The sequence below is a fragment of the Notolepis coatsorum genome (assembly GCF_963971535.1).
Source record: "Notolepis coatsorum genome assembly, chromosome: 5".
In the NCBI taxonomy this organism is placed as follows: Eukaryota; Metazoa; Chordata; class Actinopteri; order Aulopiformes; family Paralepididae; genus Notolepis; species Notolepis coatsorum.
This window is the reverse complement of record NC_140169.1, coordinates 166,894,740-166,922,240: the sequence shown is the minus strand read 5'-3', so window position 1 is coordinate 166,922,240 and position 27,501 is coordinate 166,894,740. Positions and strand designations below refer to the sequence as shown.

The following is a 27,501-nucleotide window of genomic DNA, read 5'->3' as shown; positions in this document are numbered from 1 at the left end:
GACATATATGACATACATGACATACAGATAGTCAGTACTGCTACATCTATACATTTATGACATACCAGATTTGCAAATACAGTACTGTTTGTGATACAGAAGGAGTCTTGGTAATACATCCATCTTAACTATTGATACCCTTGCCTGTACTGAGTTTTTAAGTTTTGCCCACCTGTCCAGGTCGTCTTTGATTTTGTTCTGTATTTTTGTGTAATTGTGCTTCACCGTTTGTCTTATGGTGGGAAATATTTCCACACCCAAGCATCTGAAATGTTTGACCATGGGTATCGCACCTGGGAGGGTTGTGTCTTTTTTTGCACTGGTGTTAAGAGGAAGAAACGCCGACTTAGGCCAATTTATTTTAAATCCCGATAAATCACCAAAGTTTTCTATCAACTTGAGTATATGCGGCAATGTGTTGTTGGGGTTTTGCATGAACAATATTACGTCGTCCGCATATAAACTAATTTTAAGATGTGTGCCCTTGATTACTATTGGTTCTATGTGTTGGGATTGTCTTATAAATTGTGCTAAAGGTTCTAATGATAGATCGAATAGTCCGGGACTAAGAGGGCAACCCTGTCTGGCTGAGCGTGATACCGGAAAGATATCGGAGATGAATGTGCCTGTTGTAATCCTGGCCGATGGGTCCTTGTATAGTACTTTAATCATATCAATGAATCCTTTTCCTAACCCCATCCTTTCTAATACTGCCCATAGAAACGACCATTCTAACCTGTCAAATGCTTTCATAGCATCCAGGGATAGTATCGCCTTAGGTGTGGTGTCCTCTTTGTCAGCATCTAGTACGTGCAGTATTCGCCTTATGTTATCATTGATCAGGCGACCTTTTATGAAGCCTGTTTGGTCCGGATGAACTAAAGACGTCATATGCTTTTGCAATCTGATGGCTAATATCTTAGAGTACAGTTTGACATCGGTTCCGAGGAGGCTTACAGGACGGTAACTACCGCACTCAGTGGGGTCTTTGTCTTTTTTGTGAAGAACTGAAATAAGTGCGGTATTTTGGTGTTTATGGAAGCTTCCCTCTTTGACTGAGTATATGATCATATTTAGTAATAAGGGTCCAAATATGTCCCAGCAAGAAATGTACATTTCTGATGGGATACCGTCAATTCCCGGAGCCTTGCCGTTTTTCATTCCGGATATGGCCTCCTTGAGTTCTTCTAATGTGATCGGTACTTCTAACTGTTTAGCGTCTTCCTCCGTAATTTTAGGGAGAGTAATTTGATTAAGATATGTGTCTAATTTGTCTTGATCAAAGGTCGTTTCTGAATTATATAAATCGGAGTAGAATTCTTTGAATGTATTGTTTATTATTTTGGGTTCTGTTACTAGAGTTTGTTGTTTCCTAATGGCAGTTATATCTGCAAATTTTGCATTAATTCTTAGTCGCATGGCTAATAGGTGACTAGGTTTAGAGCCTTGGAAGTACTGCTGTTGTCTTGTGCTGCGTATTTGCAATTCCGATTTTTGTCTGTATATTGCTTTGATCTCTGTCTTTAGAATGTTTACTTGGTTTTCTAGTCTATTAGAGTTGTTGTATTTTAAAGAATTAAAAAGCGTTGAGTAAAGCGTTTCCATTTCAGATAGTTTTGTGTTTTGATTTTTGCGCAATATGGAGGAAAATCTATCCGAGAAATCCTTAATCATAGTCTTTACCGACATCCATAATATTCTGGGATCTTGCACCGAGTTAGCATTATCCCGTAGGAATATTGTGAGAGCTTCTTTAATTTGTGTAATGAATTCATTGTTGTTAAGCAGCATAGAATTAAAACGCCATCTTGGGGCCCGGGAAGATAGTGTACCAAATGTTGCTTTCAGGATTAAGTAGCAGTGATCTGATAGCGCATTGGGTGTCATTTCCACTTCATATTTATCAAATATTCTCGGGGATGCAAAGACGTAATCAATTCTGGATAGTGTGTCGTGTCTCGACGAACGACAGGAGTACTTGCGGGTCATGGGGTTAAGTGAACGCCATAAATCAGTTACCCCTGTTGATTTCGACCAATCTTTTAATGCTTTAGATGAATTTTTTTGTTCGCTGGAAAAGGTAAGGTAAGTTTTGTCCATCTTTGGGTTCCAAATGGCATTAAAATCCGCACCTATTATATATGAGTATTCGGGATGGTTTAACATTTCTCCGGTTAGTGAAGTGAAGAAACCCACTTCGTACAAATTTGGGGCATATACCGCTGCTAATGCAATTTTCCTGTTATTGTGTATAATCCTAGCTATAGTTATGCGCCCCTCAGCATCCGACCATACCCCTTTCAATTCGATATTTAATTTGCGTCTGACGACTATGGCTACCCCTCTAGTTCTCGTAACAAAAGAAGAGTGACTAATATTATGGTATATGTTATCCGCTAACGTATTTATGTCTTCCTCTAAAATGTGCGTTTCGCTTAATAGAGCCACGTCCACATGTTCTTTTTTCATCAGTGTGAGCACGCGTTTGCGTTTGTGTTGTTTGTTTATCCCGCCGGTGTTCCATACCATTATATTCAAACTAGCCATAATCTATGCATGTTTTTGTGTAGTTTTTGGTAATGTTTCTGGAGTGTGAAGCTACAATAGATGTACATCCAATTAATGAGGTCCCGTTGAGAGCTGAGCTTAAAAACATATATATATACAAATAAAAATCCCCTAATTTCCCCTCACCCAGAAAGTCGTACAGGCCTGTGTTCCAAGAACACATCCTCCGCGATTGACTTTCTCCCATAGTCCACCGGATTGCCCAAACTGAGCATTGTAATCTTAATCTACCTATGCTAATTGCCATAGGATCTAACATTTCCATTCTATTGCAATAGAATGTCGCTTTTGGTCTTGCCCCTTCCCTTACTGTAATGAAGTGTTGTGATAAATGACAGAAAAAATAAAATAAACAATAAAAAAAAGAGAATAAACTTTTATCGACATATTCATTTGAACCCTCTACTAACGTGTGGAAAAACGGAAAAAAGGAAAAGATTGTAGAGCAATATTGACACCTTAATGTGAAGAACATTGGAAAAGAACAATGTAAGTTAAAATATATTTTAAAAAATATAGAGTAATGAGAAGAAAAAATTAAATAAAATAAAAATCAATGGAAAGATATAGATAAGGAATGAGAGATAGAATAATTATCAACGTGGAGAAGCCACTAGTCTCGAATTAACAGATTAGATATGATAGAAAAGCAGCGCCTTTTAGAGCTTCAATGTGCCCTCAATGGAGTGATTACTTAAATTGTTAGAATAACCTTGTAGTGTTCATACGTTTAAGTGTGGTTAATTTTTAAAATATTATTAAAGACTGATAGAACTTCATTTAATTTATTATCTGCTATGTGTATACACACCGGATGTTTATTGTTAGAGTTGTAGGCTTCGTTGTCATGGTGCCTTATATTCTAGAAGGTTGTAGAGTATACTAGTGCCTAAACTATTTTATGTTCCAGAATGATCTAAGAGACTCAGGGCATTTGAGCGATAAACCCAGAATATTCCAGATAGATCTTTTTGCAATGATATGTATTTGTCTCCTCAGAGACCAGAGTCTGAAATTATAATGTATTATGAATCGTATTATACACAATACACATTGTTATAGACGGCTTGCATATCGTCTGCTACCTTGATGAACACAATAAAGTCATTCTAACACTGGTATACAATGAGAAAGAGGCTTATATGTTTCCGACATTTTCGCCCTGCCTTGGGTTATTTGCTCCAATTCGATTCAGAAAATCCTCAGCTTCCATAGGTGTGTGTATATCTGACCTGCGACCGTCACTGCCCAAGAATGATAACAGCGCTGGGTATGATAGCCTTGGCTTGTAACCGGCTTTGAACAGCTTTTGCATCACATCTTTGTATGGTAGACGTCGGTTGATGGCATCTTTGCTCAAATCTTCGTAGATAAATATTGGTTTACCATCATAATTCAGATTCCCACGTTGGTTGCGAGCATATTTGATGATGTCATCCCTTGTTGTAGTCTTCCGCAGGGTGACAATGATGACTCTTGGCCCGTTGATTCTTTGCCCCCGAGAACCGATTCTGTAAACTTGGTCCACTTCTGGCACTTTGTTTGGATCGATGTTATTCAAAATCGTTGATAACACTGTTGGAAAGTTGGGATCTTCGCAGTTTACTGCTTCTTCAAGCCCTACAATGCGGATGTTATTCCGCCTGTGGTAGCGTTGGGTTTCTAGTAGCCTCTCCGCCGCTTCGTTTTTAAGCCCTTGTATTTCCCTCCGATATTCTTCTTTCACTCTTTCCATCTCTTTTCCCATCTCTGTCATGCCACCTTCGTTCGCCTTGACTGCCTTTGTGATTTCTGTCACCGTATTCTCCACTGTCGTGATTCGCATGGACTGTAAAGCGACCGCTCTCATAACTTCTTCGAATTTAGTATCGATGTGTTCAACATGTGCTTTGAAAGCGACCATCTGTTCTTTTATCAGGATAGTCAGAGAGTTGAAGTCGGGTTGTGTAATTGAACTGCTTGTGTCAGTTGATGTTGTTGGAGCAGTGAGGGATCCGATGGATGATTTTGCTATTATCTTCTCAAAATCGCCTGCTTTTTCCTTCACGGTATTTTTTTCTGGTGTTCCTGTTATGTTGTCATCTGTTGTCTCCCTCTCGGGGACAGTTGTCTTTGGTCCCTGTGTATTCTCCTCTATATTCCCCGCGCCGGGGCTCACCAACGGATCTGCCACAGCGTCGCCTGTCATTGTCTTTGACCGAGTTTCAATCTGCGCCGTTAGATTTGCCGTTTCTTGTTTCTTTCCCGTCCTTTCCTTATCCCTAACCATGTTGTCTTTTGATATAGTTAGTAGAAGGTCTTATCAATACATACGATGTGGTCTAATCTCTTTTGGTACTGTCCAAATAAGGTTTTTAAACGAAATTAACGATAACGGGAGCGGAGCTGTAACCAATTGCGTGCGCTACATATTGCAGCTAAACCGGAAGTCCCCTCACTCCTATTTCATATACATCTCACTTATCTCCTCCTCTCCACTTCTCTTCTTCTTCTCTCCTCTAGCCTATTTGCTCCTCTTCTCTCCTCTTCTCCCCTCCTTTCCTCTCTCCTCCTCCCCCCTGCCTCTCTCGGTACCCCCTGGCTCTGCACACCTCTCCCACAGAGCTGTCCTGCCAGCGCAGCTGCACTTCACTTAAAGCCCTGACACAATGGAGCCCAGTCTCCCAGAACAATGGGGCCTCTCCGCTGGGTCTGCAGCCCTGCTTGTCCCAGTCAAACATGGCAACGCAACTTTCCTTCCCCTCAACCTCTTGACAATGGTGACGGATGACAAATATGTAGTCATCGTTCCCTTGCAGTCATGCACTTTTCCTGTATTTTATTTTTTAATTATTTTTTAAACAAACATATAAACAAACATGACAACATAAAATTAGATATACAAGCATTAATTAACAGTGCACATCCAATGAAATCACCATTTAAATACATGTCTTATACAAGATATACACCTAATACCTGCTATCTAATACCCTACACACATGCTCTCGCTCGCTCGCTCCCCCCCCCGGGCCCCCCATTGGATAATCCATCCATTATCATTCGCTCCTAACCAGGCACTACAATTATATGCTAGCTTTTATTCTCTCCACCACTTCTAACCACTTTGTAATTTTGGATTCACTGAGACCCAACATTCTTGCTGTAGATATTTCTAGATAAATCACATCGAGATATGTGAGAATCCAGACCTTCCGGCACATTTTTTCCGGTTGAAACCATCGTGATGCTATCAGCTTTTTAGCCGCTGTGATACCAGATAAAACCAATCTCTTTAGCTGTATAGGTACTGCACACTCAAAAACATCATTCAACAGTAATACAGAGGGGTGTACAGGTATATTCAGAGTTAAGAGATTTGATAATTGCTGGGTCACTTCTTTCCAGAATATCTTGACTGGTGGGCAGTCCCAATACATGTGCATAAATGTACCCTCGTCCCCATTTGTACATAAGGAGCATTTGGAGTCTTGTTTAAGACCCATTCTGTTCAGTCTTATAGGAGTCAAGTATGTCCTATGAATATAGTTAAGATTGATTTGTTGATGGTCCGGGTTCCGTGATGCAAGTCGAACATTTGCCCAGGCTTCTTGCCAATCAAAATCTATTTCCAGGTCTGGTATATCCCTCCTCCAGACTGAGTCTAGGTGGAGGATTTCATACAAGGACGTTAGTAATTGATGATAAAAATCTGATACAAAACCTCTCGATGTCAAGTCAAGTCAAGTCAAGAGTTTTATTTGTCACGGCATACAAGTATACAATGAAATGCGGGTGGTCTTGCCCGCAACGATGTGCAATACAGTAGTACAACATATAATAGAATCCAATAGACAACATTGTGCAATAAACAGGTAACATAACTTGGGACATCACGGTATTTGTACATAGTTATTTACAGAGCATGAAGGATATGCTAGGTCCCTAGGTAGTGCAATACACTGTTACTATACAATTTTTAAAGTGACCTTTCTTTGTGTCCATAAGTGTGGGCGTGTGCAGCATGAGTGAGTGCTTTCTCATGTTAAAGTGGCTGCTAGTGTGCGAGTGTGCACAGCGTGTGTGTCGTGTGTGTGCTAATGTGTGCTTGTGTGTGTAGGGTTCAGTGTTCTGTGACCCTCAGTGTTCATTGTTCAAGGCTCTGATGGCCTGGGGGAAGAAGCTGAGCCGAAGCCTCTCTGTCCTAGTAGCTGGTGTTCGCAGGCGTCTGCCTGACCTCAGCAGCTGGAACAGGCTGTTATTGGGGTGGTGAGGGTCTTTCATTATTTTGCAGGCTCTGGATTTGCACCTTTTGTTGTATAGAACCTGCAGGGGAGGTAGTGCAATACCCGTGGTATGCTCGGCAGAGCGCACCACTCTCTGTAGGGCCTTCTTGTCCTGTGCCGTGCTGTTACCATACCAGGCAGTGATGTTTCCAGTCAAGATGCTCTCTACATCTCCGGAGTAGAAGGACTGGAGTATCTTCCCCGATACTCTGAACTTCCTTAACTGTCTCAGGTGGTAGAGGCGCTGCTTCGCCTTTTTTACAACTGTGTCTATGTGTGTTGACCATGTCAGATCCTCTGAGATGTGGACCCCCAGGTACTTAAAGCTGGTCACCCTGTCCACGGTGGCCCCGTTTATCCTCAGTGGCGTGTGTCTCCCCTGCTGTCCTCTCCTATAATCCACGATCAGCTCCTTGGTTTTACCAATGTTCAGGAGCAGACTGTTGTCCTGGCACCAGCGTTCCAGTACCTCAACCTCCTCCCGGTAGGCCTTCTCGTCGTTGTCCGAGATCAGCCCCACCACCACCGTGTCGTCTGCGAACTTCACTATGGAGTTGGAGCTGAACTTGGCCACACAGTCGTGTCTCTCTTTCATAGAAGAATTTGTGGTATCTGTGGTGTACAATTGGTATCCTTAATGGGACACCATGAGCCTTCAAACATAACAATAACTGTGCGTAGAAATAATATGTGGAACCGGTGAGATAAAATTTGTTGTGTATTTCCTCATAACTACAAAAGCCCTGTTTGTTTAAAACATCACCTAATGTGTGTATGCCCTGCTTTTCCCATCTAGGGAATCTTATAGGTCGTTTTCCAATCCAGAGTGCATTGTTATTGAATAAGGAAGTATGATTATGCCATTTATGTGGGTTAGAATATTTTTTTTGTGTTTCACGCCATATCCGGATCGCATGAGTAATAATGGGGCCAAATTTCAGTTCGCATTGCTTAATTGATCATTTGGTGTACACTATGTCCTGCAGTCTGTGGTGCTACTATATTTACTTCTAAATTTCTCCAGGATACTGATGTTTGGGGATCAAACCAGGTTGTCAGTTGTCTTAAAGTGTACACCTTAAAATAGTGGAAAAAATCTGGAAATGCCATACCTTCGTCGGCTTTGTTTCTCTGTGCGGTGGATCTTTTTATACGTGGTGGTTTGTTATTCCAAATAAATGTGTATGCGGAAGAGTGTAATATTTTCCAGTAATCATCTGGAGGGGGTAACGGTAGCATTGAGCTGATGAAGTTGATTCTAGGTAGAACATCCATCTTAACTATTGATACCCGTGCCTGTACTGAGTTTTTAAGTTTTGACCACCTGTCAAAGTCGTATTTGATTTTATTTTGTATTTTTATGTAATTGTGCTTCACCGTTTGGCTTATGGTAGGGAATACTTCAACTCCCAAACATCTAAAGTGTTTAACCATTGGTATTGCTTCTGGAAGGAGTATATAATTTTTTTGCAGGGGTGTTAAGTGGATGGAAAGCCGACTTCGGCCAATTTATCTTAAATCCCGATAGATCGCCAAAGTCATCAATCAACTTGAGAAGATGAGGCATTGTGGTGTTGGGGTTTTGTGCTAATTTTATGTTGTGTGCCCTTGATTACGATTGGTTCTATGGATTGGGAATCGGGATTGTCTTATATATTGTGCTAAAGGCTCTAATGATAAATCGAATAGTCCAGGACTAAGAGGGCAACCCTGTCTAGAAGAGCGTGATACCGGAAAGATTTCGGAGGTGATTATACCTGTTGTAATCATGGCCGATGGGTCTTTGTATAATACTTTAATCATATCAATGAATCCTTTTCCTAACCCCATCCTTTCTAGTACTGCCCATATATACGACCATTCCAACCTATCAAAAGCTTTCATTGCATCCAGGGACAGCATCGCCTTAGGTGTGGTGTCGTCCTTGCTGGCATCTAGTACGCATAGTAATCGTCTTATGTTATCAGTGATCAAGCGGCCTCTTATGAAGCCAGTTTGATCCGGATGAACTAAAGATGTCATATGCTTTTGAAGTCTGATGGCTAATACCTTAGAGTACAGTTTGATATCGGTTCCGAGGAGGCTTAAGGGTCTATAACTACCGCACTCGGTGGGGTCTTTGTCTTTTTTAAGGAGGACTGTTATGAGTGCAATATTGTCATTCTTATGGAAGTTCCCCTCCTTGACTGAGTATAAAATCATATTAAGTAATAGTGTAAGTAAGTAAGTAAGTAAGTAAGTATTTATAAAGCACCTTTCATACATGTCATGTAGCTCAAAGTGCTGTACACAATTATAGGCATATATAACGATAAAAGCAATAAAGTCACAGTGATCAGTTAAGATCAATGTTTAAAAATAATAATAATAATAATAATAATAATAGTAACGTAAAAATGAAAATAACGTAAAAACAGTCATTTGCTTACCAGTTTGGGAGAACAGGTCCGCACAAACATTTCCGCTCAGTGGCAACCGGAAGTGCACTAAACCAATGCACTTGTATGGTAGGTAGCAATGTTTAGCTCTTATAACGCTAGTGTAGTTACGTTTTTATCAGTGGTCATAGTTGGGTCCATAGTGCTTTACCAAGTCCCATGGATCCATCAGTGGCCGTGTATTGTGGTAGAAAGAAAGAAAAAGAAAAACGTATAAAGAAAACAGTCTAAAGTTTGAACGTTTGGGAGGTCCGCAAAAACACGACCGTTCAGCTCAGAAGCTGAGGCGTGTCAAAAACTTTTGAAAAACTGGAGGCGTGTCTCCTATGTACCCGTTCCTTCATCTAAAAAGTTTGAAAGTTTGGGAGGTCCGCAAAAACACGACCGTTCAGCTCAGAAGCTGAGGCGTGTCAAAAACTTTTGAAAAACTGGAGGCGTGTCTCCTATGTACCCGTTCCTTCATCTAAAAAGTTGGGTCCACAAGGCTTATCCTAGCCTCATGGATCCATCAGGTTTTTCCAAGTCATAACTATTTGTAAGCTAGACTGTATAGGTACGTTTTTAATTTTCCTTTAAAAATGTGTATAGAGCTGGCGTTTCTGATGTGTTTTGGTAGTGTGTTCCATAGTTTTGGGGCATAGTTGGCAAATGCCATACTTCCTATCCTTTTTTGGTTTCTGGGCGTGTCTAGTAAACCTGTAGTGGATGACCGTAGCGTTCTTGAGGGCAGATAACTAACTAGGGAATTTGCTATGTATTTTGGGCCTTGCTCATTAAGAGCTTTATATGTTAGGAAAAGGACCTTAAAATCAATTCTATGAGTTATTGGAAGCCAGTGCAGAGTGGCCAGGACTGGAGTGATATGTTCTCTTCTCCTTGTATGAGTTAGTAATCGAGCTGCAGAGTTTTGGATAAGCTGAAGCTTCCCAATGGTTGCTTTGGGAAGACCAGTGAACAGTGCATTACAATAGTCAAGCCGACTTGATACAAAAGCATGAATAAGTTTCTCTGCATCCTTTTTATTTACGAAAGGTCTTACTTTCGCTATGTTTCTTAGGTGGAAGAATGACGTTTTCATGGCCTTATTTATATGAGACTTAAAGGTCAGGTCTGAGTCCAAGATGACACCTAGGCTTGTAACCTCAGTCTTTACATAGGATGACAGACTCCCCAGGTTTTTACAAAGCACTTCCCTTTTCGCTTTTGGGCCGATCAATAGGATTTCGGTCTTGCTTTCGTTTAATTTTAGGAAGTTATTGTTCATCCACTTGTTTATTGCTAACAGACCATTTGTAATGGACTGTATGGCTGTAGTGTTATTTGGTTCTGCGGAGATATATAGTTGTGTATCATCAGCATAACTATGGAAGCATACATTGTGGTCTCGAATGATGTCCCCGAGGGGCAGCATATATAGTGAGAAGAGTAATGGACCAAGGCAGCTTCCTTGTGCGACTCCAAAATTGCTGTCATGTTCCTCGGATACATTGTCTCCAAGCTTAACATAGAACCTTCTCCCCTTAATGTATGTTATGAGCCAATTTAGTACATGATCGGAAAAGCCAACCAGTCTTTCAAGACGACTGATCAAGATATTATGGTCAATCGTATCGAACGCTGCACTAAGGTCCAATAGGACAAGAATTGAGACTTTGCCAGCATCGGAGTTTAGCCTGAGGTCGCTAACTATTTTGGTAAGGGCAGTTTCAGTGCTGTGATTTGTTCTGAAACCTGATTGTAGTTCCTCCATGATGTTATTATCTTTGAGAAAGGAGTTTATTTGTACTGAGACTATCTTTTCTAATATCTTGCTGATAAATGGAAGGTTCGATATTGGCCTATAGCTTTTTAGTTCGTTTACATCTAAGTTTGTTTTCTTTAGTAGTGGTTTTACTACAGCCGTTTTAAATGCATCTGGAAAAGTGCCTGTTTGAAGAGACATATTTATGATTTCAAGGACATGATTTGAGACACTATCAAACACCCGCTTGAGAAATGCTGTTGGTATAGGATCGAGGCAGGAGGTGGCGGAATTACACTCAGAGACAATCTTACAGAGGTCAGGTAATGTAATACATGTGAATTCCCCCATAGTTATCTCAGGTGGGGTTTCACTCACAGCCAGATCTATATCAGCGGTAATGCTTGCTCTAATCAATGATATTTTTTCATTAAAGAAAACTGCGAACTCTTCACATTTTGTGGCTGATTGCTGCGGTATATGGGGGGGTGGTATGTTAATCAGCCGGTCAATGGTGGAAAAAAGTACCCTGGAGTTACCCATATTTTCTGAGATCATTTTGGAAAAATATTCCTTTCTCGCAAGTTGTATTGCCTTATTGTATGCGCCCATGGCGTCTTTGTATAAATTAAAGTGAGCTGTGAGTTTGAGTTTCCTCCATTTTCGCTCGGCTATCCTACATTTTCTCTTGTTATCTTTAACATTGGTTTTATTTAGCCATGGAGAGATTCTATCAGTTTTTACCTTTTTAACCTTTAGAGGGGCAACAGTATCTAACACAGTTGACAAGGTGCTGTGGAAGTTTTGCACTTGCTGATTTAAGGAGGATTCACTGCATTGGTCATATGATTTCATCATACTAGAGAATTTTGCTTCAGCTCTAGCGTCCAGAAGCCTTCTGTGAACTAGGAATTCGCTTCTGGTCTTATGTAATATTAGGCTTAGCATTATGTCCTAACATGAGAGGTACATTTCTGGTGGGATACAGTCTCTTCCAGGACCCCTACCACTTTGCATTTCGGATATGGCCTTCCTGAGTTCATCTAGTGTGATAGGTGTTTCTAACTGTTTAGCGTCACCCTCTGAAAGTTTGGGGAGGTTAATTTGATTAAGATATGTGTCCATTTTGTTTTGGTCGAAGGTTGTTTCTGATTTATACAAGTTGGAGTAGAACTCTTTGAATGTCGCGTTTATTTTTTTAGGGTCTGTAACAAGTCCTTGTTGTGCTCTAATGGTAGTTATATCTGCAAATTTTGCGTTAACTCTTAATCGCATAGCTAGTAGGTGACTTGGTTTAGAACCTTGAGAGTAATGCTGTTGTCTTGTGCTACGTATTTGTACTTCAGATTGTTGTTTATAAATGGCGTTAATCTCTTTTTTTAGTACATTAACTTGAGTTTCCAGTCGAACCGAGTCGTTGTATTGTAAAGAAGTAAATAACGTAGAGTAAAGCGTTTCCAGTTCCACCAGTTTTGAGCATCGATTCTTGCGTATTTTGGAGGAAAAGCTATCGGTGAAATCCTTGATCATTCCCTTTACCGACATCCATAATAAACTTTTCCACAGTGCAATTCCCCTTTGTTTTTGTGGCCCTGCATTTCCGACATTAATGTTCTTAATGCAAATGCCTCTTTATATCTAGTGCCAAAACATATGATATTTATGAATATTGGCCTATTGTTATGCCGGGCGCTACATGGCATTTTCTGGGATCTATTTTGTTCAGCATCAATAAAACCCTGATGAGAAATGACTTGAGAAGTCTCATTAAAGACTGATTAAGTTAACTTTACTGACTTTTAAGAGTGGCCGATCTTATTTCTATCATCCCTGGTTTTTACGGTATTTGTGTTTTTTTTTTTTTTTAAAGAAAAATCCACCCGATTTGTTTTATTCGAAAGTGAATTGACCCACAGCTGACCGATGATCCTCGTTCGATCATTCCCAGAATGCCATGCAGATCGTGGGCTTCATGGAGGACGAGGTGCAGTCCGTCCTGGAGCTGGTGGCGGCCGTGCTGAAGCTCGGCAACATCGAGTTCAAGCCAGAGTCTCGCTGCAACGGCTTCGACGAGAGCCGCGTCAAGGACAAGAACGGTGGGTCAGAGGAAGACGAGCAGAGTCTTTTCTCACCTTATGTTCAGGCTGTCAATCGATTAAAATATTTAACCTGATTAATCGCATGATTGGCCATAGTTAATTTGCGATTAAATTAATCCCATATCTGTTCTAAATCTACCTTAAACGGATCTTTTTCCAGTTTTAATACTCTTATCAACATGAGAGTCAACAAATGCTTGCTTTATGCAGCCATTTAACACAAAAGGACAACCCTCATGCATTGCAAATTTGCATCAAATTCAAAACAGAGTGATGCAAAAAATTGCTGATGATAAACGTATCAACAAGTCTTAAAGTTCCACAGTCTTACAGACAGACAGTTTTACAGACACACAGTTTTACAGACACACAAACAATAGACTGTTGACTATACAGATCACTCTCCATGCATTTAGTACTATCACTAATGTACATCTAACAATACAATATTCGGATCACTCTCCATGCATTTACTCTACTGTAGTACTATGTACATCAAACAGCAGGCTATACAGATAACTCTCCATGCATTTAGTACTATGCACATCTAACAGTACACTATAGTCCCTCCTTGTGCCATGCTTTCCTTTTCTCCTGCCACGCTGCTGTCCAGACACTGCCCCCTATTGGTCGCCGGGCTGACAGCAAGTCATTGTTACCACATGTTTGTTATTTTATCACCTGGCGAGAAGCGGCTCGCCTCTAAACGTGGCCACACTCCTTAAGGGAGGTATTACATTTAAATTTAGATATGTAAATGTATATCCACAATCATATGGTACACCACCATCGTGTAGAGCTTAACTTTGGGGTTATGCATGACAGACATTACACCCCCACTCACCCTCCGCACTCACACAGACACGCCCACTTCTATGTTCTAAAATTACACCGGCTTATTTTGTCTTAAGTTCCCCGGTGTCTGTGGCCACAGCAAAACAAAATGCTTCTGTTGAAGAGTCTGCGCCTGAGTTAAGGTTAAAGGAAAACTCCAACATTTTGGGAAATTAGCTTATTTGGCATCTACCCTGGAGTTAGACAAGAAGATACATACCCTTTTTCTTCTCTGTGCATGCAGTAGGAGTAGGAAGACGCGCACCGTTAGCCTAGCTTAGTCACTGGAAGTAGGTTCCTCCATTAGCCTAGTTCCCAACGTCTTCCTACTCCTACTGCATGCACAGAGAAGAAAAAAGGTATGCATCTTCTTGTCTAACTCCAGGGTAGATGGCAAATAAGCTAATTTCCCAAAATGTTAGAGTTTTCCTTTAACAGTGTCTTGTTTTTTAAATGCTGTTCTGTTTGTCAGCCGTAAAATACAGTGCTCTAATATGATAAGAGAGGAAGTAAATAAAGGCTTTGATGTAAATAGACTTTTTCTTTGTGTGTGTGTGTGTGTGTGTGTGTGTGTGTGTGTGTGTGTGTGTGTGTGTGTGTGTGTGTGTGTGTGTGTGTGTGTGTGTGTGTGTGTGTGTGTGTGTGTGTGTGTGTGTGTGTGTGTGTGTGTGTGTGTGTGTGTGTGTGTGTGTGTGTGTGTGTGTGTGTGTGTGTGTGTGGCCATGTTTGTGGGGGTTTGCTGGTGGGCAGAGTTAGCTATTCCCAACTCTTTAGCATTTTTTAGTTTACACACCCATCTGCCATATAGGATGGCAGGGTGAAAGTATTTTTTACATATCAGCCTAAAACTACGTCTGGAAAAGCATGGAACATGGAGTTGATAATTTGCAGGCTTTACACACGTGACTATGTTGTTGTTTTCACAGAATGGCATTTTCTTTGTTTATTTACACAAAAGGAAACAATTCAGACCCCCCTCCTCCACCCATTTAGACCCTCCTCCACCCATATAGACCCTCCTCCACCCATCTAGACCCTCCTCCACCCATTTAGACCCTCCTCCACCCATATAGACCCTCCTCCACCCATTTAGACCCCCCTCCACCGATCTAGACCCCCCTCCACCCATCTAGACTCCCCTCCACCCATCTAGACGCCCCCTCCACCCATCTAGACTCCCCCTCCACCCATCTAGACTCCCCCTCCACCCATCCAGACCCCCTCTCCACCCATCTAGACCTACCCTCCATCCTTGTAAACCGTCACTGTGCGTGCGAATAGCGAATGACCCATTTATCTCTGTGCCCCGTAGACGTGAAGGAGATGTGTGAGTTGCTGGGGATCGAACAGTCTGTGCTGGAGAGGGCGTTCAGCTACCGCACCGTGGAGGCCAAGCTGGAGAAGGTGTCCACCACACTCAACGTTGCCCAGGTCAGAGCCGTGCCTACGAAGGGACCTATCTCAAACCCAGCCTATCTCTTTTCTTGATCCTCCAATCACAACAATTGCAAACTTGTTGTGATTGGAGAGGATCGAGGAATGAGGGCGGAGCTCGACCCGTGGTATTTTTGCATCCGAATTTGATTTGGGATCGTTTGGACCCAGTTAGCACAGCAAGGACATCACATTACAGAAATGGAGTTGCACTTAAATTGTACCGCTACATTAGCTGTTCATCAAATTACTGGTTAAATGTTTGGACTGGATGTTCAACTGGGACAATGGTGTCATTACAGTGGAACCTCAGTTCCAAACTGACCCCCATTTAGTTTTGTTGTCCATCTCCGATAGTAATTGATTTCAAAATAAAATATTTGCAACCGGATATCTTTTTAGCTATTTCAGTCTGATTAAGATTTTTTTTTCAAGGGCCCCTATTTGCATATCAAGTGGCCCCTATATGGGATCCCGACCCAACGGTTGGGAAGGCCCTGTGTGTAAAGCGCTGCACGCTGCTACGTCTGTCACGACAAGTCTCCACGGGGGGGGGGGGGGGGGGGGGGGGCGAGGTGCGCGCACGTATACGCGTGAACATCTGTAAAAAGTTCCCCTTTCACGGTCTTCTCCTCCATCTCTATAATGTTTTTTTGTCAGGGTGTGATGAAGAATGTGACCGTGTTCTTCCACTCAAATTCTCTCAAGAAGTCTGAGAGTTGATAACTTTTTTCCATTGTTGTTTACATATTTCCCCCCATTCTTTTATCGTTACAGTAAGAGGTATGTGTATTGCATCAACAGTCCAACTCCCGAGAGGCAAATATAATTTTTTTTGTGCTTTTTATGGAAGTCATGTGCGATGGTGCCATGGTTTACACAATGGAACGCACAGTGACAACAGCACCCACCCCCCTCCCCCCCTTCCCTCCCCCACACAAACATCCGGTCCGATAGAGCAAACAAGGAGCTGGGAAAAGGAAAGGAGACAGTACACACGGGAAAAGGAAATGAGACGCACAAGGGCACACACACACACACACATTATTACTACTGTAAGCATCACATCTAGAGCGTACTAGCCCCGGCACTGCCCTAGCCACGTTCTCCCAAGTGTTTCCTCACTGTAGCCAACAAATATTATTCCGTTTTGGAGGACGTTTTGGAGTGTGTACGTATGCGTGTGTGTGTTGTGTGTTGTGTGTGTGTGGTAACCTGCCCTCCACTTAGCAATTTGATAGTTTGACCTAAGTATCTATAAACCACTCAATCACCACACTTACATTTGGAGTGCATGATAGCCGTGGTGGGGGGGGGGGGGGGGGGGGGGGTCAAATGATAGCAAAAATTCCATCTCACTAGACCGTCATTCGACAGCTTAGCTGAATGAGAGGGGAGATTTGGCTCACTAGGCAATCTGCCAAATTTGGAGTATTTGTTTCCTTTTGTTTTTGACTTCCTATCTGTCTGGGTTTGACGGCTGCCCCCACTAGCGCCCCCAACGCCGCCACATCTCTTGCTCTTAGCAGTCTGTCTGCCAAGTTTAGACGAGGCACGACGGTCTCCCAGTCGCGGCTGGCTCGCTGCCAGCAGATGAGCCCTCCTGAACCATAGGAGTAGCATTTACCCCCCCACCCCCCCCCCCCCCCCCCCGCGCGACACGCCCCCCTCAGACGGCTCAATGTATAATTTTCCCTGGCGTTCCATGGATGTCCCTGGAATGGCAAGAATGTGGCGGCAGGAATCTACTCCTCCAAGTGCGGTGGTGTTGCCGCTTTTTTGTTGTCGTTGTCGTCATGTATACTTTTCACTTCCGTGAGTTTCAGAATGTTGAGCCCTGTCTGTGGTTGCTCGCTATCGGCCACGGCTCCTATATATCGTCTCTGTCCTACCACCAACACCCCCTATCAACAGTAAATCCTTCACTGTAGTTGACGGTTACATGTAGAAAGTGTCCCGTGACCTCGGGATCAACCCGCACCATTAAAAATGCAATGTCAAATGTAATGGCGTCAATGGGGGAGCAAAGGGATCAAACGAGTTTTCTTTAATTACTGGAAAGTTTACTTTTTGGACATACAAGATCTCTGTAGGACACCGTCAAAACATTTAACAATGTTTTTGAAGTGTTTACAGCAGTGTACAAGTGTACAATTAGTTTAAAATTAGCACTTGTCTTCCTCTGAGCAGTAGTCAGACTTTCAGACAGACTTCGGGAATGTGTTTTCTTTTGGGACAGGGGTTTGAATGGCTTCAGGATTGTTTATGTGCCGTGTCTTTATTTACAGGCCTACTATGCCCGAGATGCACTTGCCAAAAACCTCTACAGTCGGCTGTTCAGCTGGTTAGTGACCAGGATCAATGAAAGCATTAAGGTATGTGTGCTGCTACTACTACCGCACGTTTTACCACCTCGGCCAGTCCTTCATGCCAGTAGCAATCAGGCGCCACCACCTTGGGCATGGACTGCTGCCAATAGTTTGGATAACTAACAGTAGTATTAAGTCTGACTCTTAATACTAAACACTGCATGGACTCTGGTGCCGTGTGCTACTAATATCTATACGATGTATTACTATTATCATTATTATTACTGATTGAATTCTAAGAACATATTATTTCTATGTTCTACTCTATTATTATCTCTTCTGCCTGTACGTCCTGAAGGAAACCAATGGTTTTCATTTTGATCATAAGATGGAGGTAAAATACATACTGTATGGCTGAAATGGGATTAATAAAGGAGCACTTCAGTAAAGGTGTTCCCAAAGTCCTATTGAGTACATTTATGATATGATATGATACATTTATTTATATTTACATGCATATAGTATATGAGATGATGGCTCATATCCTGGTAAATGCCTTAATTCAGGATAAGCGATTTGTATCTTCGTATCTCAATCGGGAACACCCCTCTATACATGAATAAATACAGAATAGTCTGAATATATCCATGGAATAATATTGGAATATTAATATTCCTGAATATTTATGTTCATGTAAACAAACTCTTGACGTTGGCCGCTCTCCCTCTGCAGGCTCAAACCAAATCGCGCCACAAGGTGATGGGTGTCCTGGACATCTACGGCTTTGAGATCTTTGAGGTAAGAATGAACGACAAGACGGGACTCGCGGCACTCACTCTCATTAACCATGCAGAGTGCATCTCACCCCCAGCACCTTTCACTGACCCCACCATGTCGGAAAAAAACAACGTTTTAACGGCTTAAAAGGACGATGTTAAAACTAGACTGAGAAACTCCCCCTGGCAAGCGTTTCCATTAGGGATGTTCGATATTGGCTTTTTTACCGATACCGATATTGTTCAACTCTTAATTTACGATACCGATATCAACCGATACCGATATATGCAGGGTTCCCCCCCCCCAAAAAACGGAATAATTTCAGGTAATTAACATTACATATCTCTTGTTGTGGAATTAACACAACATTATGCATACTTTTGACAATAAATAAAATCAGAATTTGTTCTTACTTTCTTGCCTGGGTAAATAAAGGTTAAATAAATGTAAAAAAAACAAATAAAAAATGTAAACCGATACAGATCATTTCCTATATCACATTTTAATGCCAATATCGGCCGATAATATCGGCCGATAATATCGGTAGGCCGATAATATCGGACATCCCTAGTTTCCATGTTATGAAACGCCAAGGTGCTCATCTCCAACAAGGGTTGTTGATTGTCCGTGTCTCTATAAATTGCATGTCTGTCTTCATATCCATATGCATGTTGTTTACCCCAACTCACCGTCAAGCCCTTTCCTCTTCTCCTGACTGTTGGGTTTTGTCTCCAGGACGGAGTAAGTAACACCTCTTGCCTCGGAGCGTTTTGCTGTGTTGACGTTGTGCATGCTGTGATTTCAAGAGCCTTAATCCTAGTCCTAATTCAGCACTTCATTCAAGGCGACAGCAGGCACCTCGCCGCGCAGCACAGCCACGCGGCTGAAGAGACGATGGCTGCAAACGCCAACCTTCACCTTTCACATCTTTATTTACCAGCTGCCATGCTGAACTGTCGAGTGCCCTTCGACTATAAACCTTTTGGTTTGGTGCTAAGCATAATTAGGCCTAATTGTTAGACTTTTTTATAAAGATCCTAGGAAACTATTAGTCTACAGTGATGTGTAATCCATGTGCATGAGAAGGTCCATTGATTTCCAACCCTTATTTGAGGACAGTTTCTGCCCTTATCTTACCAATAAAAAAAAGAAATCCTAAGATTTAAAATGTATTCACAAATTCCAAAATTCTATTTATTCATCTATTTATTTTTCAGCCTTACTATAATGGTTTCCACTTTCTCATGACCCTAGAACTATAAATCATTGTCTCGCAAAATCCTATACAGGTTGCCAAGATTAACCAAGTGGGAAAAAATCGCACACATTTGTAACTCAAAGGTTAATGGCAATCTCAATAAAAAAATCGATCAAATTGCCTAGATAATTGCGGATGAATCGAGGATCTATTTTAAAACCCATACATTTCAGCCTGGGTGTCTGCTGCGCCTTTTAGGATAGAAGTGCTTCCATTTGCAGTGGTGTGTGTTTTCCTTTCTTTCAGGTTGAAGACTTAACTTACCGGTATCTCTATCAGGGGGAAACGGAGGAGGACACACTCTAACATGACCTGTTTTGAAAGGGCAAAGACTCACTTTCCCCCCTTGTTAGTGTGCATCTTATCCGTTTCCTGATTAGAGAACCCCCGGTTGTCCTTCAAACCACGCTCTCTTAGACTAGACATTCTAACATCCATCGTGACAAAGTATCCTAAGTAGGGATGCTCGATATTGGCTTTTTTACCGATACCGATATACCGATATTGTCCAACTCTTAATTTCCGATACCGATATCAACCGATACTGATATATGCAGGGTTTCCCCCCCAAAAATGGAATAATTTCAGGTAATTAACATTACATATCTCTTGTTGTGGAATTAACACAACATTATGCATACTTTTGACAATAAATAAAATCAGAATTTGTTCTTACTTGCTTGCCTGGGTAAATAAAGGTTATAGAAATGAAAAAAAAATTAAAAACTTGTTTTTAACCGATACCGATATTTTCCGATATCACATTTTAATGCCGATATCGGCGATAATATCGGACATCCCTAATCCTAAACAAATGTATGTTGACTAACCCCGGCACACGGTGCCATCAGCCATGCGGCATCATCACTCACCACTAAACAGTCATAATTGGTTATAATTTGTAAAAGGTGGTGAGGGAAAGTGTGTGTGTGTGTGTGTGGAGGAGGGTGGGAGGGTTGAAATGTGTTAACAATCCATCGTAATCTTTTTGAATTATGTGCAAACGGGAATTTCAACCTCAAGATAGGGCTTGTCGACCTGTATCCAAGATAAGGGATTAAGATGAATGGCTAACTAGTTGTCTCTGCTGTCCAAATCAGATAGGATGCTTGTGTTTGTTCAGTAACAGTTGTAAAAAGTGACAAGGCTATAAATCCCCAGGCATAGGAGAGTTCCAGCTCGCTCTCTGTGGTTTATCCTCAGCATGGCCTCAACTTTAGGGCCCAACTGTTCCCACAGTTTGTGGAGGGGTGGGGTGGGGGGTTTTGCGTTTTCTTTTTATTTTGGGGGGAAGGGATACAGACATTCTCTTTCGTTAATATGACATAAGTGGAATTTCTGTTGGAATTAACTAAATGGTTTTATTTAAGTGTATGAAACAATGATTATTTTTAATCATTGTAGGAGTTATTCCTGGAAAATGATATGGACACATATATGTATTGGTCTTTCATTAATGCCAGATCCAAAGACGTATATAGTTTGCAGTTGCGTTCATCCAGGCAGGACAACGATATGGGACAAGCACTTTTGACATATTTGTTGATGAAATGGACTATTCAGGAGCATTTGTTGATGAAATGGACTATTCAGGAAAATGTGTTGATGAAATGGACTATTCAGGAGAATTTGTTGATGAAATGGTCTATTCAGGATAATTTGTTGATGAAATGGACTATTCAGGATAATTTGTTGATGAAATGGTCTATTCAGGATAATTTGTTCATGAAAAGGTCTATTCGGGATAATTTGTTGATGAAATGGACTATTCAGGATAATTTGTTGATAATAATTTGTTCTACTTGTCAGGGGGGATGTTAAGAAGTCATGCTAAGTGTGTTCAGCATGGTATGAACAGATGGAACTAACTGGTTTTCCCTATGCCCCCCCCCCCCCAGGACAACAGCTTTGAGCAATTCATCATCAACTACTGCAATGAGAAGCTGCAGCAGATCTTTATCGAGCTGACGCTGCGCGAGGAGCAGGAGGAGTACGTGAGAGAGGTAGGCTGGCGATGCCCCCTCTCCAAGCAGTGCCCCCTCCCCAAGTAATGGCCTTTCCTTAAGCAATGACCCCCAACAATGCCCCTTCCTCAAGCAATGGCCTTTCCTTAACTCATTGGACGCCACCGCTTAAGTGCGCCAGAGGGCGGTAGAGCGCCACCGCTTTAATCAATGGGAGGAGTGGGAGATTTGCGAGTGCTTAAAATATATCTTAAATTATGGCTATGGGTCTAATACACTCCTCGATTATCAGTGAGTTGCTTGCAGTCAACATGTACAAAACGGATTGTTTTTTCATCTGTACATTTCCGCTTTATACCATTTTGAATACGAGTATAGTTTTGGTGATTGTCAAGACTTTTGGTTTATTTAATATAAGGATCAGATGTGTAAAGGGGTCTAAATAAGTTAACAGGTGTTTGTGATTGGGACTGAGCATGCGCAGTTCGCGCAGCTGCCTTTCAAATGGTGGCGGGCTGTCACTTCTCACTATAGCACTGACAATCACATCGCCCATTGGTAAGTGGACTTTATTAAGGGATTGCAATGTTAACTTGGCTGTGTCACATATGTACAATGTAATGTATCACGTTGGCTGCTGGCTGCTAATGCAGCCTGCGGATAATATTTGCATAGTGCACGGTGTTAGTGATGCTGGCTGAATGAATGAACGTTGTGTCTGAATGTTTGCCGCTAGCTTGTGGCTAGGCTAACGCTCCTCGCCGAGGGTGCAGGGCTGAGCTGGTGTCTTGGTGTCTTTCCCGGTTTGTCACAGTGAGATTCATGTGGGGAACTTTGGTGTGTGTGTGTGTGTGCTTTGATGAATGAGAACTGCTATCTTGTCCGTTGTGTGTGTGGGTCGCGCTGTGTCTGAGGAGCTCAGTGGCTCACGTTATGGAGGAGGAAGTAAACATTGCCATGCATTCTGGGAAATGGAGTCATTCTAGTTCTCCCTCCTTTCGCCCACAATTAAAGGGGACATGACATGCTGGTTTGATAAAGTGTAATGTATATTTATAAATAATATAAATATAATTATATATATAATATAATATATAAAATGAATAGTGTATGTATATTTGATAGTGGTATTGCTATATTGATATGTATATTGATATTGATATTGATATTAATATTAATTAATTGATTGATTGATTGGTATTGATATTAATATATATTGTATATTAATATTATGATTAATGTGTATGCACTGCATTTGTTCTGTTTCACAGGTTTTTGACCTATGGTAAGCCTGTGGTCAACTGTGGGAATTATAAAGGTTGTATTGTGGAGAAAACATCTCGACTAGTTTGTTTAAATAAACAAACTCTAATGACTAACCATTGAGTCATCCATTGTGTGGTGCCTGTCAGCCCCTTCGGAGGGATTCAAATAGAACATTCTTGAAAGATCCGAACAGTCAAAAACCAAGTGACGCAGTCAAAAACCAAGTGACGCAGTCAAAAACCAAGTGACGCAGTCAAAAACCAAGTGACGCAGTCAAAAACCAAGGCCCGGCTTTCAAGAGAGTAGGCCGGATGACCTTGAAGCAAGGACCAAAATAATTAATGAAAGAGGCTGCTTAACCCATCTGACTGTTAGCTAACAGCCCATCCATACTGCCCCCTGTACATCTGCTAAACCTGCTAGCCGAAGACAAAGAGCTAAAGCCAATAAAAGGGAACAGTCGGAAAACAAGACTATTAAGCCCAGTTGGGAGAAAAGCTCATAAGTCAACGGTCGAAGAAGGAAAAGTTAGCAAGATGGCAGCGACAGAGGAGGAGCTGGAGAAGAGGTGTTCAGCAGCCCAGACTGCTTTTTCCAAAAAAGCCAACCATCTCACCTCCAGGGCTCATGTACTAGGAGAAAGTGAACTGAGAGGTGCATGGTTGAACTTCAAGATGGAGCATACCAGAGTCGAAGAAGCAGGGTTTGAATACAGCACGGCCCTGAAAGAAGAGGGCATTGAAGAGTCCACAAAAAAAGCGGTGCAAGTCGACGAGAAAACGGCGGAGTGTGACCGTACGTTTGATGGAATCAAGGTCATCGTCGAAAATAACTTTTGGGCCAGGTTTGCTGAACAGACAATTGTCACCCTCGCTGAAGAGGCTGAAGCAGCATTGGACCAGGCAGAGGCAACCGACCATAAGAAGATGACTAGGAGGGAGCGCAAACTGGGGAATACAGACCTGGAACGGAAGATTGGCGAGCTCTACAGAGCTGTGCATGAGTGGACAGACCTGATTCCAATAACAAATACAAAGGAGTCAAGGGACCGTAGCAAGGAGCTAAAGCAACGACATGATAGACTGTGGGATAAATGGTCGTGGCGAGGCTGCGACCAGCCTGGCGACGACGATGACCAGGAAGAACACGCAAAGCCTGAATACAAAGAGCATGGCGATAAGCAAACTGCAATGACCGGTGCTCACCAGGGGAGGAAACTAACTTTTTGGCTTACCAGCCAACTGGCGAGTATCTGATTTTTTTTGCCAGCCAAACAGATTTTTTACCAGACAAAAAAAATCGCTAATTGTGATAATTACTTCTTTGTATGTCAAGCCGCGTCAATGTTGTGTATGCATCTGGGTAGGCACACTGTGCCTTTAAGACAGCACGGTGGTCTTACGACAGTGCTGTGAAGTACCGTCAAGTGTTGTGGTAACGTCAGTTGGGTTGGTGTGCTGTTGTGCACAGTGCACTGGTTGAGCTAGCCCCTTTCGTGACTGCGATGTGCAAGCCAGGGGCTTTTGAGCATGAAATAAAATGTCTAGTGTCCGGTGCTTTTTTGGAAACATTATAGTCATAACAGATACACCTAGCTGGCTGCTTTGAGCACACGGGGCTAACGTTAGCTAGCAAGCAGCTATAGCTAAAACGCTAACTAGAAGCTAACCACTGTATACAGTTCCAGTAGACTAACATTACACCTCTGTGATTTAAATGTGTCCTTAGTAACTTATACTCGAGGGTTGTACTAGGGTTGGATGCAGTTCCCCGTTGGTCAGTCTGTCTGTTTTCCATCTTCTGCTGTGTTTAACGTTATCTGTTTGCGAGTGCTCCTGATGGCTAGCCTAGTACCGCGGGACTTTTATTATTATATGTCCGCGGGTTGGCCAGTACTGCGCAAACGTTTATTAAACATTATATGTCCGCGGGTGGTCTTGTGCAGTGCTCTCGTGGCACTGTCAGTGTCAACTAAAGCGAACACTCAGAAGACGCGCACTGTTTGCCAGTGCAGTGATTGCAGAATGTTTTATTTTTTTGTATACTCGCCAGCAGGGGAGGAAACAAACCTTTTGGCTTACCAGCCAACTGGCGGGTATCTGATTTTTTTTACCAGCCAAACGTACAAAATACTAGCATTTGGCCAGTAAAGTGGCCTAATTTCCTCCCCTGGTGCTCACGCACACCCTTATCTAGTCTTCCCCATAGACTCTCGGACCCCTGGACCCATCGTCCAGCCTAGCTTGCCCAGCATGGCCTCTGATCTCAACGATGCTGCACTTCAAAATGCCACAAGCACATCACATGGCACCTTCCACGCACCACCAGGTGGTTCCGGCACATACCCTGGTGCTTATAACTTCAGGCCCCAGATCACTCTAGAGCGAGCACGCCTGCCCATGTTTTCTGGTAACATGAGAGCTTACTACCGTTGGAAAGCTGAATGGGAGGACCTGCAGCAGCTGGGAAACCCACATGGGTTGGAAAACATCAGGAAATTCCATCTCCTAGGGAGCCTAGATGAGAAAGTCAAGAGGGACCATGTGTTGTCCAGCTACGGATCCGCCCTTGACATGGCTCCTGGACAACAAGTACGGAAACAAGCCGAAGATAGTGCTGCTCATCTTAAAAGAGGTTCATGGACTTTCCCCCGTCAAGGGAAACCAACCAAGAAAGACCATCGAACTAATTCAGGCTGTGGAAAGAGCTCTTCGTGATCTCCAAGTCCTGGGGGAGGAAGATGCCGTGAAGAATCGGGTGGTGGCTCATTCCATCGAGAGTAAGCTGCCTGACACCCTGAAAGAAAAGTGGCTTACGTATAGACTTGACCCTGTAAGCGGCTTTTCACCACAGACTCACTTTGATTGCCTACTGCAGTACTTGAAGAGACAAGAGGACATCCTTGAGGAGTTGGATCAGCTGCAGCCCAGTCCAGCAGACTATCCTGAGAGACCCAACGACCGAGGTAGAGAAAGGAGAGCATTCACCAAAGCCACAGCGGGAAACACCCAAAAGGGCTCTCAACCAAGCTCATGCATAGCGTGTGGGGATGAAGAGCATGCAGGTAGACTGTTTTCCTGCAAGGTCTTCAAGAGACTAAGCCTGTCCAGCAAGAAGGCTCAGTTAAAGAAATCTGGAGCATGCTTCAAGTGCCTGTGCCTCCATGGTGAAGACGGCAGTTGCACCCAGAAATTCCTCTGTGCAAAGTATGACTGTCGGAAAGGGAGGTCCTCGGACCATAACTACTTGCTCTGTCCGATGCCACCGACCAAGAAGATGGAAAAGAGTGGAGAGCAGAAGGAGCAGAGCTATTCAAAAGTAGAGAGGCGGGGACTTGGACTGACCAATAAACAAGAGGAGCTCCTTGCCAAACTCTCCCCTGAATTAAAAGCAGAGTTCAAGGAAGCGTTCTCAAACAGAACATCAACAACAGTGTGCACCAGCGGTGAGCCAAGAGAATATCCAGTGGTAATGATGCTACTCGAAGTGACTACAAACTCGGGTCAGCTAGTCGGCACTTTGATCGACCTAGCTTCAGATACAAACTACATCTCGAACGAAGCCGCTGTTCGTCTGAAACTAAATGGCGAAGACATCAAACTGATTATCCAAGGAGTTGGAGGGATGGAGAAAACAGTTGCTACCAAAAGGTATTCCTTAAGATTAAGGGTAAAAACCACCAAAGGAACAGTGGCGGAGCACAAACTCCTTTGTTACGGCTTGGAAATCATCGCGAAGGTGAACCAGGCAGTCACGCCGCAGCAACTCCAAAAGTTCTTCCCAGACGTCGCAGTCAAAGACTTGGTCCGCCCTGAGAAGATTGACCTACTGATCAGTCACAGGGAGGGTCGCCTAGTCCCACAGCCAATCAGAGTGGAGGGAGACCTCGTCCTCTGGGACGGTCCCCTGGGAAAGACTGTTGGTGGAGCTCATCCCGACCTCTTTGAGGCAGTGGACCTAGCGGTGCATAGGTCTGAAATCCACTTTGCACGGTCGATGAGAACAACTTCAAAGGCATACCAAGAGATCCTTGTGGGTCCAGCAGGATAAAGTAAAGCCCAGGTTGAAGATCAAGAAGTACTCCTCCGAAGTACTGCATCTACCAACAAAGAAGTCATCAAATGGTTCAAGTGGGACAGTGTCGGCGCGGCCTGCAATCCTCAATGTGGCGGCTGCAAGTGCGGTAGATGTCCCCCTGGAGGGAAAGAAATGACCCTAGGAGAGGAAAGAGACCTTGAAAAGATCAAAGGATGTCTCACCTACGTACAATCTGACAAGCACAGCAAATACCCCCACTGGGACGCGGCTTATCCATGGAGAGGAGACCCCGCGACGCTGCCAGACAACCGACGTGCCGTGGAGGCGACTTTCCGGAACACTGAGAAACGCCTTGAAAGGGAGCCAGAGTGGAAGGCTGCATACAGAGAGCAGATCCACGAGATGGTCTCAAGGGGAGCTGCCGCTAAACTCACCAAAGAGGAAGACGACAGCTGGAAGGGACCAAAGTGGTACATCAGTCATCTGGTCGCGCCAAATCCTCACTCATCA

At 42.8% G+C, this 27,501-nt stretch overlaps 1 protein-coding gene across 3 annotated transcripts in view; it reads left to right on the top strand.

Moving 5' to 3' along the window:
• myo1b (myosin IB) overlaps positions 1-27,501 on the top strand; it is a gene marked incomplete at its 3' end in the record, with an annotated part of 204,053 nt that overhangs the window by 133,889 nt on the left and 42,663 nt on the right. For all 3 annotated transcript variants that reach the window (XM_084315392.1, XM_084315391.1, XM_084315390.1), the window contains exons 10-14: positions 12,961-13,108; positions 15,258-15,376; positions 17,668-17,754; positions 18,421-18,486; positions 21,622-21,726. In XM_084315392.1, the coding sequence (XP_084171518.1) occupies positions 12,961-13,108; positions 15,258-15,376; positions 17,668-17,754; positions 18,421-18,486; positions 21,622-21,726 (525 nt within the window). The remainder of the gene's footprint in view (positions 1-12,960; positions 13,109-15,257; positions 15,377-17,667; positions 17,755-18,420; positions 18,487-21,621; positions 21,727-27,501) is intronic.